The sequence below is a fragment of the Balaenoptera physalus genome (genome assembly GCF_965194825.1).
Source record: "Balaenoptera physalus genome assembly, chromosome: 13".
In the NCBI taxonomy this organism is placed as follows: domain Eukaryota; kingdom Metazoa; phylum Chordata; class Mammalia; order Artiodactyla; family Balaenopteridae; genus Balaenoptera; species Balaenoptera physalus.
The window spans coordinates 20,066,822-20,086,223 of record NC_138892.1 but is presented as its reverse complement, the minus strand read 5'-3'; the positions used below and the strand labels follow the sequence as shown (position 1 = coordinate 20,086,223).

At 39.1% G+C, this 19,402-nt stretch overlaps 1 protein-coding gene and 1 pseudogene across 5 annotated transcripts in view; both read right to left on the bottom strand.

Annotated features, from left to right (window-relative positions):
* Positions 1 to 1,017: 1,017 nt before the first annotated feature.
* Positions 1,018 to 19,402, bottom strand: part of WASHC3 (WASH complex subunit 3) — a 66,785-nt gene continuing 48,400 nt past the window's right edge. For 2 of the 4 annotated variants that reach the window (XM_082419542.1, XM_082419544.1), the window contains one exon: positions 1,018 to 1,269. In XM_082419542.1, coding sequence (XP_082275668.1) covers positions 1,185 to 1,269 — 85 coding nt within the window. In that variant the 3' untranslated portion in view covers positions 1,018 to 1,184. Of the gene's footprint in view, positions 1,270 to 1,597; positions 2,634 to 16,704; positions 16,724 to 19,402 lie in introns of those variants that run through there. The other 2 variants (XM_082419543.1, XM_082419545.1) reach the window with 2 other exon arrangements.
* On the bottom strand, positions 14,490 to 16,308 carry LOC309640577 (ankyrin repeat and SOCS box protein 11 pseudogene; annotated as a pseudogene). The gene has a single exon. The product of its transcript is annotated as an ankyrin repeat and SOCS box protein 11 pseudogene (transcript).

Sequence of the window (19,402 nt, the reverse complement as noted above, 5' to 3'; positions counted from 1 at the left end):
TTGGGCTGTTCATGTCTGTGGGACAACAGGCAAGAAAAGAGAGTTAATATGTTGGTTAACATGGAGAGCTAGGATTACAATTACAAAATGAAACAAGGAGGATGTGTCTGGAACTCAGGCGATTCATTGGGGTGATTCTGGATGCTTCTATACCTGGTGTGAACAGCAAACAGACAAATGTGATAATCATAGCCTAAAAGGGGCAAAGTAACCAAGGCCCATCTCTGAAGGGATGAAGGTCTGGGTCACTCAACCAAACTAGACCTGCTGAATTTCTGGAAGAGAGCAAGGAAAGTCTCAAGTGGGTGGTGCAGGAAAGAGATGATGGATATGAGTTTTGGTCTTGAGTTCAGTTGTAGCACGAGGAACTACAGCTTGTCTCACTAATCCTCCTGTGTAGTCGTCTACAGACTGTGGCTGGTCATCATTCTGAAGATCTGGTAATGGAGTAGACTTAACACTGGACTCAATTCTGAATAGGCAAGGGGTAGACAGCAGCAAACATCTCTTTTGCCCCACATCACATCCCTTTGTCAACTTCTGCTATCAGCTCACTCTGAACAACACTGAAACTACTTTCAATTCAATTTCTATTTGATGCTAAATATAATATCTGACTTTGATAGTACATGAACTAATGGCCAAGTTGTGAAAAGCTTTACATGCTAATAAATACTACCAATAAGTTCCAGATCCACAATAAATATGATATATAAGCCTCCAGCTGTCACAGAAAATTTCAATCCAGTATTACTTTCTGCCAGAAATTTCTTTAACAACTCTTATGATACAAATGTACATAATACTTTTCATGCTAAAATATTCACAAAAATTGAATAATTCATTTAGCCAAATTCACTTTTTTGTTTTGCATTGAGTCTATTTTTGATCACTAAACTCACATTGACTTCATTTTAGATGCTCATTGCATCCCTCAAACACTCTGAGTACTTTATTTAGGCTATTCTATTTTTCAGTTCAGGGTCCTTTATTTTGGTAACAAGACATACTGCCAGCTTATTATAAATGCTTTATTTATTTATTTTTTAACATAGAGGAAGCTTGGTGGTGGATATGTAGCCATTTGATGTTTTTATGACTAACAGTTAAAGTTCAGGCTCTCTTTCTTATAGAATGTAAATGTGCACCAACACATGTATATGTAATTGTTATCAACATTAAGCTTAGTCACTAAAAGAAGATTCGCTGTCTGAACTTTCTTCTATATTTTTTTCACCTTCACCGTCAGGCACTGGAGCATCTGGTCTCCTAAAAGATAAGAAAAAAATTTTAATGTTTTTTCCATTTGAAAAAAAGCACTAACTGTAAATTAGGTTCATCCTAGAATACTGCTGCTAATAAATCTGCCAAATCTGCGTCCTTAACTGAGAGTCTCCCGCTCTCCGCCACAGCGTGCTTCTCGCTGGCTTCTCCAGCACCATGGGGATTCAGTGCTATTCCTGTACAGGCCACGGCACTGTTTTCTCCTGCCAGTCCTTACACAGTGTGCTACTTCAGCACTTTCTGCTTCTCATTACCATGGAGACCCAACTACAGACAGAGATGCGATCTGGAGAGGCTGGCATGACCAGTGCTAAATCCTTGCAGCCTCCAAGTATCCATGAGGTACAGAGAAAGGAAAGCTAGAAGTGGAAAGAAAAAGAAAATCTTCATGTCAGGAAAGCTGCAGGGAGCAGTTTTAAAATGGAAGAGAGTTCAAGAATGGCCATTAAGAAACACAGGCAATATGGAAATTTTGCGGGGGAAGAGAGTGCCTGTCAAAGAAAGTTCTTAATGTCTGCTGAATGTTTTCACTTATATGTTTTATCATCAGAGAAAGAATATAAGAAGAATGAGTTGGTAAAAATAATGTCTTGAAGATTCCCTAAGCACAACAAGAAAATGTGAGAATGGTTAAACTCCAGCTTTGCATAGATGTGCTATAATAAACCCCATGAAATTTAATGGTGTCATTAAAACAGTCAACTAGATAGGCTCCATAGTGTTTGTCAGTAAATCATTTAATCAGTATGGCAGCACTAACACTCAGGCCCTATTCAATCTAACCAAGGAAGTAAGTTAAGCAAATAAAGTATACTTGGGGAAACTAAGAGGGAAAGGAAGAATAATATACCTGCTCTGTTTTAATAAAAAAGCTACAAGACTTATTTCTCCCTAAGGCTCCTTGATCCTTATTAAAGATTTAGGACACCAACAAATAAAATTCTTCTTTGCCACAAATATAATTACTATTACTAAAATAAGAAAGTATAGTCTCCTATTTACCTTTAGTTATTATAAACTATGGCTGAGTTTTGACGTATACTTTTTAATATCATATCTGTCATGCTACGAAACAGAAGAAATGCTGGCATTGCTCCCTAGCAATGGGTCAAACATAACCCCATTTGCTCTGCTGCGATATTTTAGATTATGCCTATGAGGAAGTCACATGTACTCAGTACAATAAAACTTTAAAGCTGGGTACGGCATTTATAGGTTTTATTTGTATGTATGTACGTACATACTTACTTACTTACTTATTTATTTATTTTGGCTGCACCAGGTCTTAGTTGTGGCACGCGGGATCTTAGTTGCAGCACGTGGATGTCTCAGTTGTGGCATGCAGACTCCTTTTTTTTTTTTTTTATAAATTTATTTATTTTTTATTTTATTTTTGGCTGTGTTGGGTCTTCATTGCTGTATGCGGGCTTTCTCTAGTTGCAGCGAGCGGGGGTTACTCTTCATTGCGGTGTGCAGGCTTCTTATCTCAGTGCTTCTCTTGTTGTGGAGCACCAGCTCTAGGCGTGCAGGCTTCAGTAGTTGTGGTTTGCGGGCTCTAGAGCACAGGCTCAGTAGTTGTGGTGCATGGGCTTAGCTGCTCCACGGCATGTGGGATCTTCCCGGACCAGGGCTCGAACCCATGTTCCCTGCATTGGCAGGCGGATTCTTAACCACTGCGCCACCAGGGAAGCCCCGGCATGCAGACTCTTAGTTGCAGCATGCATGTGGGATCTAGTTCCCCCACCAGGGATTGAACCTGGGCCCCCTGCGTTGGGAGCACAGTTGTACCCACTGGACCACCAGGGAAGTCCCAGCATTTATAGGTTTTGACTGATGTTCCATCTGCCTAAAATACTAACACAGGACCACAGTCTTCATCATTCTCCATAGAAGCAAGAACTCTAAAAGTAGTGGGCATAAATACTGGGCACACTGTCCCCAGTAAACTTCTCTTTGCTATATACATGATTCCTCACTGTGTTCATTTTATTAAAAAGGAAAACATTACCAGAGGAAATTATTTGAATACTACTTCAAAATTATATTAGTATCTATGGAAACTCAAACAAATAAAACAATGTACATAACTCCCCTAACATAAATGCTACTTAAGAAAATGATAGCTGGAGCTGCCGAAGAGGCAAGAGACGTTTTCTTCCCTCTTTGTTTCCTGGTGTGCGAGGAGAGGGTATTAAGAGCGCTGCTTAAAGGAGCTCCAGAGATGGGCGCGAGCCGCAGCTATCAGCGCGGACCCCAGAGATGGGCCTGGGATGCTAATGCTGGTGCTGCTGCCACCAAAAAGCCTGTATGCAAGCACAGGTCACTATCCACACCTCCCCTCCCGGGAGCCTGTGCAGCCCGCCACTGCCAGGGTCCCGTGATCCAGGGACAACTTTCCCGGGAGAATGCACGGCGCGCTTCAGGCTGATGCAATGTCCCACTGGCCTCTGCCGCCGCAGGCTCGCCCCACATCCTTACCCCTCCCTCCCCCCGCCCTGAGTGAGCCAGAGCCCCTGAAGCAGCTGCTACTTGAACCCCGTCCTGTCTGAGCGAAGAACAGATGCCCTCAGACGACCTACACGCAGAGGTGGGTCCAAATCCAAAGCTGAACCCCGGGAGCTGTGCGAACAAAGAAGAGAAAGGGGAATTTCTCCCAGCAGCCTCAGAAGCAGTGGATTAAAGCTCCACAATCAACTTGATGTACCTGCATCTGTAGAATACCTGAATAGACAAAGAATCATCCCAAATTCAGGAGGTGGACTTTGGGAGCAAGATATATTATTTTTTCCCCTTTTCCTCTTTTTGTGAGTGTGTATGTGTATGCTTCTGTGTGAGAGTCTTTCTGTATAGCTTTGCTTTCACCATTTGTCCTAGGGTTCTGTCCGTCCGTTTTTTTTTTACTTTATAAATTTTTATTTCTTAATAATTATTTTTTATTTTAATAACTTTATTTTATTTTATCTTACTTTATCCTCTTTCTTTCTTTCTTTCTTTCTATTTTCTCTCCCTTTTATTCTGAGCCGTGTGGATGAAAGACTCTTGGTGCTCCAGCCAGGCATCAGGGCTGTGCCTCTGAGGTGGGAGAGCCAACTTCAGGACACTGGTCCACAAGAGACCTCCCAGCTCCACGTAATACCAAAGGGTGAAAATCTCCCAGAGATCTCCATCTCAACACCAAGACCCAGCTTCACTCAACGACCAGCAAGCTATAGTGCTGGACACCCTATGCCAAACAACTAGCAAGACAGGAACACAGCCCCATCCATTAGCAGAGAGGCTGCCTAAAATCATAATAAGGCCACAGACACCCCAAAACACACCACCAGACGTGGACCTGCCCACCAGAAAGACAAGATCCAGCCTCATCCACCAGAACACAGGCACTAGTCCCTTCCACCAGTAAGCCTACACAACCCACTGAACCAGCCTTAGCCACTGGGGACAGACACCAAAAACAACGGGAACTACGAACCTGCAGCCTGCGAAAAGGAGACCCCAAACACAGTAAGATAAGCAAAATGAGAAGACAGAAAAACACACAGCAGATGAAGGAGCAAGGTAAAAACACACCAGACCTAATAAATGAAGAGGAAATAGGCAGTCTACCTGAAAAAGAATTCAGGATAATGATAGTAAAGATGATCCAAAATCTTGGAAATAGAATAGACAAACTGCAAGAAACATTTAACAAGGACCTAGAAGAACTAAAGAGTAAACAAGCAACGATGAACAACACAATAAATGAAATTAAAAATACTCTAGAAGGGATCAATAGCAGAATAACTGAGGCAGAAGAACGGATAAGTGACCTGGAAGATAAAATAGTGGAAATAACTACTGCAGAGCAGAATAAAGAAAAAAGAATGAAAAGAACTGAGGACAGTCTCAGAGACCTCTGGGACAAGATTAAACGCACCAACATTCGAATTATAGGGGTCCCAGAAGAAGAAGAGAAAAAGAAAGGGACTGAGAAAATATTTGAAGAGATTATAGTTGAAAACTTCCCTAATATGGGAAAGGAAATAGTTAATCAAGTCCTGGAAGCACAGAGAGTCCCATACAGGATAAATCCAAGGAGAAACATGCCAAGACACATATTAATTAAACTATCAACAATTAAATATAAAGAAAACATATTAAAAGCAGCAAGGGAAAAACAACAAATAACACACAAGGGAATCCCCATAAGGTTAACAGCTGATCTTTCAGCAGAAACTCTGCAAGCCAGAAGGGAGTGGCAGGACATATTTAAAGTGATGAAGAAGAAAAACCTACAACCAAGATTACTCTACCCAGCAAGGCTCTCATTCAGATTTGATGGAGAAATTAAAACCTTTACAGACAAGCAAAAGCTGAGAGAGTTCAGCACCACCAAACCAGCTTTACCACAAATGCTAAAGGAACTTCTGTAGGCAAGAAACACAAGAGAAGGAAAACACCTACAATAACAAACACAAAATATTTAAGAAAATGGGAATAGGAACATACATATCGAGAATTACCTTAAATGTAAATGGATTAAATGCTCCCACCAAAGGACACAGACTGGCTGAATGGATACAAAAACAAGACCCGTATATATGCTGTCTACAAGAGACCCACTTCAGACCTAGGGACACATACAGACTGAAAGTGAGGGGATGGAAAAAGATATTCCATGCAAATGGAAATCAAAAGAAAGCTGGAGTAGCAGTTCTCATATCAGACAAAATAGACTTTAAAATAAAGACTATTACAAGAGACAAAGAAGGACACTACATAATGATCAAGGGATCGATCCAAGAAGAAGATACAACAATTGTAAATATTTGTGCACCCAACATAGGAACACCTCAATACATAAGGCAAATACTAACAGCCATAAAAGGGGAAAACGACAGTAACACAATCACAGTAGGGGAATTTAACACCCCACTTTCACCAATGGACAGATCATCCAAAATGAAAATAAATAAGGAACACAAGCTTTAAATGATACATTAAACAAGATGGACTTAATTGATATTTATAGGACATTCCACCCAAAAACAACAGAATACACATTTTTCTCAAGTGCTCATGGAACATTCTCCAGGATAGATCATATCTTGGGTCACAAATCAAGCCTTGGTAAATTTAAGAAAACTGAAATCGTATCAAGTATCTTTTCCGACCACAACGCTATGAAACTAGATATCAATTACAGGAAAAGATCTGTAAAAAATACAAACACATGGAGGCTAAACAATACACTACTTAATAACGAAGTGATCACTGAAGAAATCAAAGGGGAAATCAAAAAAAAACCTAGAAACAAATAACAATGGAGATACGATGACCCCAAACCTATGGGATGCAGCAAAAGCAGTTCTAAGAGGGAAGTTTATAGCAATACAATCCTACGTTAAGAAACAGGAAACATCTCAAATAAACAACCTAACCTTGCACCTAAAGCACTTAGAGAAAAAACAAAAAAACCCCAAAGCTAGCAGAAGGAAAGAAATCATAAAGATCAGATCAGAAATAAATGAAAAAGAAATGAAGGAAACGATAGCAAAGATCAATAAAACTAAAAGCTGGTTCTTTGAGAAGATAAACAAAATTGATAAAACATTAGCCAGACTCATCAAGAAAAAAAGGGAGAAGACTCAAATCAATAGAATTAGAAATGAAAAAGGAGAAGTAACAAGTGACACTGCAGAAATACAAACGATCATGAGAGATTACTACAAGCAACTCTATGCCAATAAAATGGACAACCTGGAAGAAATGGACAGATTCTTAGAAATGCACAACCTACCGAGACTGAACCAGGAAGAAATAGAAAATATGAACAGACCAATCACAAGCACTGAAATTGAAACTGTGATTAAAAATCTTCCAACAAACAAAAGCCCAGGACCAGATGGCTTCACAGGTGAATTCTATCAAACATTTAGAGAAGAGCTAACACCTATCCTTCTCAAACTCTTCCAAAATATTGCAGAGGGAGGAACACTCCCAAACTCATTCTATGAGGCCACCATCACCCTGATACCAAAACCAAAGATGTCACAAAAAAGGAAAACTACAGGCCAATATCACTGATGAACATAGATGCAAAAATCCTCAACAAAATACTAGCAAATGGAATCCAACAGCACATTAAAAATATCATACACAATGATCAAGTGGGGTTTATTCCAGGAATGCAAGGATTCTTCAATATACGCAAATCAATCAACGTGATACACCATATTAACAAACTGAAGGAGGAAAACCATATGATCATCTCAATAGATGCAGAGAAAGCTTTCAACAAAATTCAACACCCATTTATGATAAAAGCCCTGCAGAAAGTAGGCACAGAGGGAACTTTCCTCAACATAATAAAGGCCATATATGACAAACCCACAGCCAACATCACCCTCAATGGTGAAAAACTGAAACCATTTCCACTAAGATCAGGAACAAGACAAGGTTGCCCACTCTCACCACTATAATTCAACATTGTTCTGGAAGTTTTAGCCACAGCAATCAGAGAAGAGAAAGAAATAAAAGGAATCCGAATCGGAAAAGAAGAAGTAAAACTGTCACTGTTTGCAGATGACATGATACTATACATAGAGAATCCTAAAGATGCTACCAGAAAACTACTAGAGCTAATCAATGAATTTGGTAAAGTAGCAGGATACAAAATTAATGCACAGAAATCTCTTGCATTCTTATACACTAATGATGAAAAATCTGAAAGTGAAATGAAGAAAACACTCCCATTTACCACTGCAACAAAAAGAATAAAATATCTAGGAATAAACCTACCTAAGGAGACAAAAGACCTGTATGCAAAAAATTATAAGACACTGATGAAAGAAATTAAAGATGATACAAATAGATGGAGAGATATACCATGTTCTTGGATTGCAAGAATCAACACTGTGAAAATGATTCTATTACCCAAAGCAATCTGCAGATTCAATGCAATCCCTACCAAACCTACCAATGGCATTTTTCACAGAACTAGAACAAAAAATTTCACAATTGGTATGGAAACACAAAAGACCCCGAATAGCCAAAGCAATCTTGAGAACGAAAAATGGAGCTGGAGGAATCAGGCTCCCTGACTTCAGACTATACTACAAAGCTTCAGTAATCAAGACAGTATGGTTCTGGCACAAAAAGAGAAATATAGATCAATGGAACAGGATAGAAAGCCCAGAGATAAACCCACACACATATGGTCACCTTATCTTTGATAAAGGAGGCAAGCATATACAGTGGAGAAAAGACAGCCTCTTCAATAAGTGGTGCTGGGAAAAGTGGACAGCTACATGTAAAAGTATGAAATTAGAACACTCCCTAACACCATATACAAAAATAAACTCAAAATGGATTAAAGACCTAAGTTTAAAGCCAGACACTATCAAACTCTTAGAGGAAAACATAGGCAGAACACTCTATGACATAAATCACAGCAAGATCCTTTTGACCCAACTCCTAGAGAAATGGAAATAAAAACACAAATAAACAAATGGGACCTAATGAAACTTCAAAGCTTTTGCACAGCAAAGGAAACCATAAACAAGACCAAAAGACAACCCTCAGAATGGGAGAAAATATTTGCAAATGAAGCAACTGACAAAGGATTAATCTCCAAAATATACAAGCAGCTCATGCACCTCAATATCAAAAAAACAAACAACCCAATCCAAAAATCGGCAGGAGATCTAAATAGACATTTCTCCAAAGAAGATATACAGATTGCCAACAAACACATGAAAGAATGGTTAACATCATTAATCATCAGAGAAATGCCAATCAAAACTACAATGAGATATCATCTCACACCGGTCAGAATGGCCATCATCAAAAAATCTACAAACAATAAATGCTGGAGAGGGTGTGGAGAAAAGGGAACTCTCTTGCACTGTTGGTGGGAATGTAAATTGATACAGCCACTATGGAGAACAGTATGGAGGTTCCTTAAAAAACTAAAAATAGAACTACCATATGACCCAGCAATCCCACTACTGGGCATATACCCTGAGAAAACCATAATTCAAAAAGAGTCATGTACCAAAATATTCATTGCAGCTCTATTTACAATAGCCAGGACATGGAAGCAATCTAAGTGTCCATCATCGGATGAATGGATAAAGAATATGTGGCACATATATACAATGGAATATTACTCAGCCATAAAAAGAAACGAAATGGAGTTATTTGTAGTGAGGTGGATGGAGTTAGAGTCTGTCATACAGAGTGAAGTAAGTCAGAAACAGAAAAACAAATACAGTATGGTAACACATATATATGGAATCTAAGGGGGAAAAAAAAACGGTCATGAAGAACCTAGTGGTCAGACAGGAATAAAGACACAGACTTACTAGAGAAGGGACTTGAGGATATGGTGAGGGGGAAGGGTAAGCTGTGACAAAGTGAGAGAGTGTTATAGACATATATACACTACCAAACGTAAAATAGATAGCTAGTGGGAAGCAGCCGCATAGCACAGGGAGATCAGCTCGGTGTTTTGTGATCACCTAGAGGGGTGGGACAGGGAGGGTGGGAGGGAAGGAGATGCAAGAGGGAATAGATATGGGAACATATGTATATGTATAACTGATTCACTTTGTTATACAGCAGAAACTAACACACCATTGTAAAGCAGTTATACTCCAATAAAGATGTTAAAAAAAAAGAATGATAAAAGCAGCTTAGGCCTAGAATGGAGTGAAATTATAAAATTAATTTTTGTGTGTAACCATTTTTTAATATATGTGATGCTATAAAGCATAGTGGTTAAGAACCCAGATTCTGGAGCTAGATTGCTTGGGTTTAAATCCTAGCCTTACTATGTACTTGTTGAGCAACTTTGGGGAAGCTATTTAACCACACTGTGTACCCAACTGACTGATGGGATTATTGTGATGATTAAGATGAATTACTAAATGTAAAGTATACTGAGTAATATGTGGCACATAGTAAGTACATTAAATAAAGGTTATCTATTATTATTCTCATCTATCATGCACCTACTACTTGCCAAGAACTGTGTTAGGTGCTGGAGGTACAGAGATGAATAACAAGCAGTTCCTGCTCTGAAGAAGCTGATAATTTAGTGGGGGAGACAGAAATGCAAACAAATTATTGTAATACAGTGTGACACACAAAAATATAGTTGTACTAACTACACTTGTTTGAAAAGAAAAGGTAATTCACTCTACTAGGGTTGGTCACAGAAGACTTCAGAGAGGTGGAGACACTTGTGAAGGGGTGTGGGATGGGTATAAATTTGGCAGAAACAGAAAATGTGGGAGTAAGTGGGGATGAGAGTATTCTGAGTAAAGAAAAGAATGGGAATGGTGCAGCACAGTACATTTGGGACCTATAAGTCTTTCGGTAGCTAGGGTGTAAAGTAACTTGGGTACAACAGTAAGATGAGATTAGGTCATTTGGCAGGGGCAACAGGTGGAGGGTGGGGAGAAGTTATATGAAATGTAAGCTTTCACTGAAATTACACAACTAAGTTTAGGAATCTTAAGTAATCATTTCATTTTTTTTTAATTGAAGTATAGTTAATGTACAGTATTATATAAATTACAGGTGTACAATGGAGTGATTCACAATTTTTAAAGGTTATACTCCATTTATAGCTATTATAAAATATTGGCTATATACCCTGTGCTGTACAATATATCCTTGTAGCTTACTTACGTTATATGTAATAGTTTGTACCTTTTAATCCCCTACCTCTATATTGTCCCTCTCCCTTCTCTCTCCCTACTGGTAACCACTAGTTTGTTCTCTATAACTGTGAGTTTGCTTCTTTATTGTTATACTCACTAGTTTGTTGTGTTTTTTAGATTCCAGGTACAAGTGATATCATACAGTATTTGTCTTTCTCTGCCTGACTTATTTCACTTAGCATAATACCCTTCAAGTCCATCCAAATGGCAAAATTTCATTCTTTTGTACAGCTTAGTAGTATTCCATTGGACATATATACTACATCTTCTTTAACCATTCATCAGTTGATGGACACTTAAGTAGTCATTTATTTTTTAATTGAGGTATAATTCACATACCATAAAATTCACCATTTAAAATTGTACAAATTAGTGTTTCTTAGTATATTCACAAGGTTGTGAAAACATTACCACTATCTAATTCCAGAACATTTTCATTACTCCAAAAAGAAACCCAAAACCAATTAGCAGACACTCTCCATTTCCTTTTACCCTCATCCTCTGACAACCATGAATCGACTTTTCTGTGTCTATGGATTTGCCTATTCAGGACATTTCATATAAATGGGATCAAGGATATTCAGCCTTTGTGTCTGGCTTCTTTCACTTAGCATAATGTTTTCAAGGTTCATCCATGTTGTAGCATTTATCAGTACTTCATTCCTTTTTATGGCTGAATATTATTCCATTGCATGGATATACCACATTTTGCTTATCCATTCATCAGTTGATGAACATTAGGTTATTTCTACTTTTTGGATGTTATGAATAATACTGCTAGGAACATCTGTGTACAAGTTTTTGTGTGAATGTATGTTTTCAATACTCAAGTATAAACCTAGGAGTGGAACTGCTGGGTCATATGGTAGCTCCATGTTTAACGTTTTAAGGAACTGTCTAACTTTTTTCCACAGTGGATGCACCATTTTACATTTCCACCAGCAGAATATGAGGGTTAAAATTTCTCCATATCCTTGTCAACACTTGTCCTCATTCATTTTTTTCTTTTTTTCATTTCTTTTATTGTGGTATGATAGACATAAAATTTACCCTCTTAACCATTTTAAAGTGTACAGTTCAGTAGTGTTGAGTATACTCACAGTGTTGTGCAATCATCACCACTATCCACCTCCAGAATTCTTTTCATCTTGCAAAACTGAAACTCTGTACCAATTAAATGATAACTCCTCATTTCTCTCTCCTTCCAGCCCCTGACAAACACTCCATTACTTTCTGTCTCTACGAATTTGTCTACTCTAAGTACCTCATATAAGTGGAATCATGTAATATTTGTCTTTTTGTGACTGGCTTATTTTATTTATCATGTCTTCAAGATTCATCCATGTTGCAGCATGTATCAGAGTTTCCTTCCAGTTTAAGGATGACTAATACTCCATTGTATGCACATACTACGTTTTGTTTACCCATTCACTTGTGGATGGACATTTGGGTTGTTTCCACCTTTGGGCTATTGTGAAAAATGCTGCTATGAACACGAGTATATACAAGTATCTGTTTGAGTCCCTGCTTTCACTTCTTTTGGGTATATAACCAGAAGTGGAATTGCTGGATCAAATGGTAATTCTATGCCTAATTTTTGGAGAAATTGCCATACTGTTTTCCATAGTAGTTACATCATTTTACACTCCCACCCACAGTGCACAACGTTCATATTCTCACCAATACTTTTTTTGTTTGCCCTCATTCATTTTAAAATAAATTTAGGGCTTCCCTGGTGGCGCAGTGGTTAAGAATCCGTCTGCCAGTGCAGGGGACACGGGTTCGAGCCCTGGTCCGGGAAGATCCCACATGCCACGGAGCAACTAAGCCCGTGTGCCACAACTACTGGGCCCGTGCACCACAACTACTGAAGCCCACACACCTAGAGTCTGTGCTCTGCAACAAGAGAAGCCACCGCAATGAGAAGCCCATGCACCGCAACGAAGAGCAGCCCCCACTCACCGCAACTAGAGAAAGCCCGTGCACAGCAACGAAGACCCAATGCAGCCAAAAATAAAGAAAGAAAAGAAAAGAAATTTAAAGCTATTTTGAATTGGAATTGCTATGAAAACAAAAGAAAAGCTACACACTAGAGTTCCCTTTGTACATAAAAGAGAAAAACTTCAAAAATCGTGAGACTCAAATGAGGTAATATATGAAAGCATTTTATAACTTATAAAAGCTTTACAAATGTTAATGTAATAATAAAACTCACAACATCATTTCCAGACTGGATAGTCATATTCTTAGGGGGAACAGAAATTTGGCTTTTTATGTTATGATCAGAATTGCTCTTGCTTGACCCTATATATATATGTGAAACGTTTGTTGTAAGTTTCTTCATAGAAAGAAGTTTTAAAGATATGTTTAAAAAGGTTGCTACTTTAAACTACTGGCTACACTTCATTACTAAAATCTGAAAATGAAGACTGCATAATCCTCTCAATATTTTAAACATATAAGTGAATCACTAAAAAAGAGTACATCAGCAAAATGCAGAAAAATATATTAAGTCATAAGTATGTTCATTATTTATCATGCATATTTTTCTAAAATCTCAACCTTTAGTAGTTACAATAAAAAACACTAGCTTGGTAGCTACATTTTAATAAGCATATTTATATAATTTGTGGCATCAAGATTATCAATAAAAGTCTTAGTAAAAGCAAAATTTTTTAAAGTATAACTTTAAACTCTTTACTAAGTTTAATTTGTTTAAAAAAGAAGTATTTTCAAAGAAGTTACTAGGTTGACCTCAGCTAAAAGTGAGCCAAAATTTAGAAAGGAAAGGAGAAGGAAGTACTAACCATATACAAATCAGTACTTTTTAGCATACCAGATGCTGTGTGCATTTTATTTGTCACCTTCCTCCCATTTATGGGAATAAATAAGACTATCAACCACAATCCCTATTGCCCTCATCCTTTCCTTATACTCTTTCTTTGTTACAGTCACATAATCCAGGCCTGGCAGGTCAGAAGAATCTCTTTACCTGGAAAGAGATCAATTCAAGGGAGTGCTCAAAACCCAAGCACGGACAATCAGAATGCTTCCCCAGAAATGAGCCTTGGATTATGGAAAAGGGGCTCTCTTTCCTTTCAGTTGGCAAAAACTAGCAATATTATAGCCATTTACCATATAAAGCAAATATTATTTGCGAATTCCTTGTTTTCCAGGAGGAAGCTCATCAGCAGTAGGAGAGAAGTGGATGATTATGCCAAGGAGTGAAGGTGGACAGAGGTGCCAGGCGAGAGGGAGCACCAGCCAGCCAGTACTGCTGGCGCTGCGCCCCTCGTTCTGTCCTACTTAGACTTCTTAGGTATGTGACTCAGTAACTTCCCTTTTTGCTTAAGCTAGTTTGAGTTAGTTTTTCTGATCCTGTACATAAAATGAGTCTTAAAATACAAATATCATTGGTCTGATTTGTTTTCATTAAAGAGATATTTATATTTGTGTTTAAAACCACAGCCACTTTAAGGACACCAAACATCATAAACATTCTTTGGAAAAACATTTATTTATGTAGGTAAACAGCTTAAAGATATTTTTCATTTTCTTTAAATTTAAACCAGTTGAATTTAAAGCAGATTAAGTGCCAAAAACATTGTTAGTAAAACTATTGCTGAGTAGGAGGATTGTGGGGAGAGGGTGCAATAGTTACCATTCTAATCACTTTTCAATATCAACTAGAGCACATACAAAGTTTTAACATCACATGATACTTGTCAATTAGTGTTGTTCTCAGAGCTCTATGCAATGGCAATAAGTGGTCTTAAGGAAATAGCAAAACACTGAATTCCTGAACTGAGATTGCAGTAACTATATAAAGACATTTGGGGTAGTTAAAAAAAAAAAAAGACAATTTTGACTTTGCTATTACATAGTAACCAGTAAGACTTACTTCGGCATTACATTTACTCAAACTACACATACCTTGGTCTTTCCATTTCTTTCTTTTTTTAAAAAAAATTAATTAATTAATTAAAAAAATTTTTTTATTTAAAAAAAAAACTTTCATGCAGAGATTTATTCATGGAAGGAAAGAAAGAAAGGGGGAAGAAGGGAAGAACTAAATCAGGAACCCATCTTGGAATACTTACATTCATCCTAATCTTATCCACCCAGATTTATATGTGTCTACACGCTATTCAGAATGGTGATCCTTAGATAATCGAAGATCATGAATCTTGAAAAACAGCCTATTAATTTCACCCTACTTCACAATTTTTTAAAGTTTCTTAACAACAAGAGCTAAAAACAGAAAAGTTTCTGATTGCCCCTTGGTTAAAGAGAACATTAAACTAACCAGGAGTTTTCATTCCCCACGTGTGCCAGTCCATCAGGGATGTGCTCTAAGTAGCTTAGCTCATTTGAGAGTCTAGCTGTTGGGTGTTACACTAGGTACCCTGGGTACAGCAGGCAACAACCTGTTTATTTCCAAGTATCTTCCCGTGGACAGTTGGGACTACTGGTATAGGAGGAATTTTTCCAGGGGCTCCGGCAGATACAGTTTGTGGATGGTCTGATGACAGATGCGACCCAAGCACTTCCGGACACACAGGCGGCACAGCTGGGAAAGAGCAGGCGGGCCTTCCTGGAGCAGGAGCACCTGCTCCACGCCGCTATTCGGAGCTGCCAGATCAAGCGCACTTTTGCCCTGAGCGTTTCTGCACTTGAGGTTAGCCCCGTAGTCTATCAGCAGGTGGATGATTTCCACACTGTTCTGCTTCACGGCGGCATGGAGGGGGGTGTCCAGCCACTGGCCGTGGTCAACATTGGCTCCTAATTCTAGAAGCTTCTTCACACAGTCTAGCCTCTGATAGGTGCAAGCCACATACAGGGGAGTTCCAAGGTGAGGCACTTCCTGGTCAATGTTAACGTTATTTGCCAGCAGAATCTCCATGCATTCTCTATTACCTCTCTTTACTGCCTCGTGGATGGGTGAAGCCAGGTGCACCTCGAGCAGGGCCTTGGCTCCAAACTCCAGCAGCACGTTGACGCATGCAGTGCTGCCACTGCAGCAAGCACTGAAGAGGGGCGTGGCTCCGTGAACTGTCACCCCATTGACCTTATCTAAACGTTGGCACAGGGACATGGAGGCTGAAGAGAGGGGTAACCAGCAGTGTCTTCCCGACCATCCAAGAATATGGGCGCCGATGGGGCCAGGCCTGTGCACCCCACGGCGGGTCAGTCTTTCCATTTCTGAATGTCCATCAAGACAGGTATGTCCCGCCCTTTGTGGGACTCTGTGGCAGATTCCCACAGCCAGAGAAACAATGTAATGTCTAATAGCATAAAGAAAAAGAAAGCCAGCCATCCTGGCTGGTAAGATGGGTTTCTGCTGTTTATCTTGGGGTTCTTTACTTCCCAACAACTCTCTATCTCTTACTTGGTAGACACTGGAAGACCACAACTGATTCTTTTTTTTTTTAAAATAAATTTATTTATTTTAGTTTTGTCTGCGTTGGGTCTTTTGTTGCTGTGCGCGGGCTTTTTCTCTAGTTACAGCAAGCAGGGGCTACTCTTCGTTGCGGTGCGCGGGTTTCTCATTGCGATGGCTTCTCGTTGCGGAGCACAGGCTCTAGGCGTGTGGGCTTCAGTAGTTGTGGCACACGGGCTCAGTAGTTGTGGCTCGTGGGCTCTAGAGCACAGGCTCAGTAGTTGTGGGGCATGGGCTTAGTTGCTCCGCGGCATGTGGGATCTTCCCAGACCAGGGCTCGAACCCGTGTCACCTGAATTGGCAGGCAGATTCTTAACCACTGAGCCACCAGGGAAGACCCACAACTGCTTTTTAACACCACCTCTTTGATATTTTTATTATTTCTTACTCTTGTGATCAAGGTCTCTAACAGTGGACTAATCACAATTTTCTGACATTGTTTTTTTCTGTCCTATACTTTCTAGTCAGTCTGCCGCCAGTGGTCAAGGACTGGTAATTACCCTGAATGGAATCCCAGCTCAGCAAAAACTAAAAAAATGGAACGAGTGAAAAAACCTATTTTGGGGGACTTCCCTGGTGGTCCAGTGGTTAAGACTCCATGCTCCCAATGCAGGGGGCCCAGGTTCAATCCCTGGTCAGGGAACTAGATCCCGCATGTCGCAACTAAAAGATCCCGCGTGCTGCCAATAAAGATCCTCCATGCCGCAACTAAAGATCCCGCATGCTGCAAAGAAGATCCCCCATGCCACAACTAAGACCCGGTGCAGCCAAATAAATAAATAAAATAAATATTAAAGACAAAAAAACAAAAAAAACTATTTTTGGAATTGTTCAGTCGGGGAATTGAGATCAATTCTATCCTTAACCAGCCAAAACCCAACCTTTAATCCATTATATTGTTCTGTAGCAGGAGACAGATGAAGATCATTGGCAGATAAGGTATTCCATTAGAGGGCATGAAAATCTGCTGGATATGCCTTAAATATAATTAAGTTTTCTTGTTTTCCAGTGTCTGTTTGGTTAACACTAATAAATCTCCTCTTGTCTCAGTGATAAGGCTGAGGTGGTTATTTCTATTTCTGGCAACCATAATCATGGTCATTCCACAGGCTGGGAGGAGGGTATAAATGTATTTTGAATAGATAAGTCCAGGACAAATGCCAACTGAGCTGGTTCTGTTTAAAGCCTGCAAAGTAACTTGCTTTCTTTAGCCAAATCAGTATGCTACAAACTGCACCCTCCTACTAATATTAAGAGTGTGACCAGTTAAATTTCAATTTCAGAAGTCTGTTCTTTATTTTTTTATTTTTTGTATTTATTTTACTTATTTATTCTTGGCTGTGTTGGGTCTTCGTTGCTGCATGCAGGCTTTCTCTAGTTGCGGTGAGCAGGGACTACTCTTTGTTGCAGTGTGTGGGATTCTCATTGTGGTGGCTTCTCTTTCTGCTGAGCACAGGCTCTAGGTGCGCAGGCTTCAGTAGCTGTGGCACACGGGGTCAGTAGTTGTGGCTCACGGGCTCTAGAGTGCAGCCTCAGTAGTTGTGGTGCATGGGCTTAGTGGCTCCGCAGCATGTGGGATCTTCCCGCACCAGGGCTCGAACCCGTGTCCCCTGCATTGGCAGGAGGATTCTTAACCACTGCGTCACCAGGGAAGCCCCAGAAGTCTGTTCTTTACTACAAAGTTTAAAATATAGATTTTTCAGTTTGGGAAAACAGAGAGTATAACTCAAAAGGATAATTACTCTGTGTACGTTAAATATGTCTTTGTTGAGAACACCGTGGTATACAGGCAACGACAGGACTCTAAACAAGTTGGGATCCAAAAGCCTGGTAAATCCAATTGTTTAGAACTTGCTACAGATTCCTGCGTTAAAACAGTCATAAATCACAACTAACATTTACTTAACATTTACTGCTTGTCCAGAGCTGTGCTAAGTGCTTACATCATTCTCTTACTTAGTCTGAACAACTCTATAAGGGGTCAACTCTTCTATTCCCCATTTACTGACGAGGAAACTGATGAACAGATTAGGTAATTAGTCCAGGGTCATATAGCTAGAAAGTGGCAGGGCAGAATCCGGATCCCAGCAAGCAGACCATTTTTAAAGTCTGCCTTAGCCTGAGCCTTAACCATCATGAATTTCGTCTCTTCATGGACAGGTCCAGAGGCTAGTCTATTTATGTTGGAGTAGTAAAAGTAGTAATTACTAGGTAATAATAGTAACCTTAGTTATGGGACATAAATGTAAGCATAGAACAGGATAGGGAGAAACATTTTTTTTTTTCTGGTAAGAAAAATCTAGGCATTGATTGAAAAAATTTATATGGCATGATTTACCTGTTCTATATTTCTAAAACAGATAAAACTTAAAATTTTCCATTTTCTTTCCCCTTAAACTCTTTTGAGTATGATGGTGAAAAAGATACTCTTTCACATATCTTTTGATTTCACAGCATTTTTTTTCTTTTTTTTTTTTTTTACTAATTTTTACAAGCTAAACAGAACTAATTCTTGGTTATATAAGCACTACTGTTATTTTCAAAAACTTGGATTTTTAAGAATATTAAATAATCACTCAGAAGTAGCTAACTAATACTATTTATTTGGTAATTATCAGGCATTTTCTTCAGTTTTATAGACTTTCTAAAATTCAGTGATAGTCATTTTTGAAGGAAAATAGCCAGGCTCTCTTCTCCCTTATCATGTAAACTGATACTCTCCCTAGGTTCATCAGAACCATTTTTTTTAGATTCCATATATATGTGTTAGCATACAGTATTTGTTTTTCTCTTTCTGACTTACTTCACTCTGTATGACAGACTCTAGGTCCATCCACCTCAGGAATCAAGACGCAGACGTAGAGAATGGACTTGAAGACATGGGGACGGGGAAGGGTAAGCTGGGACGAAGTGAGAGAGTGGCATGGACATATATACACTACCAAATGTAAAATAGATAGCTAGTGGGAAG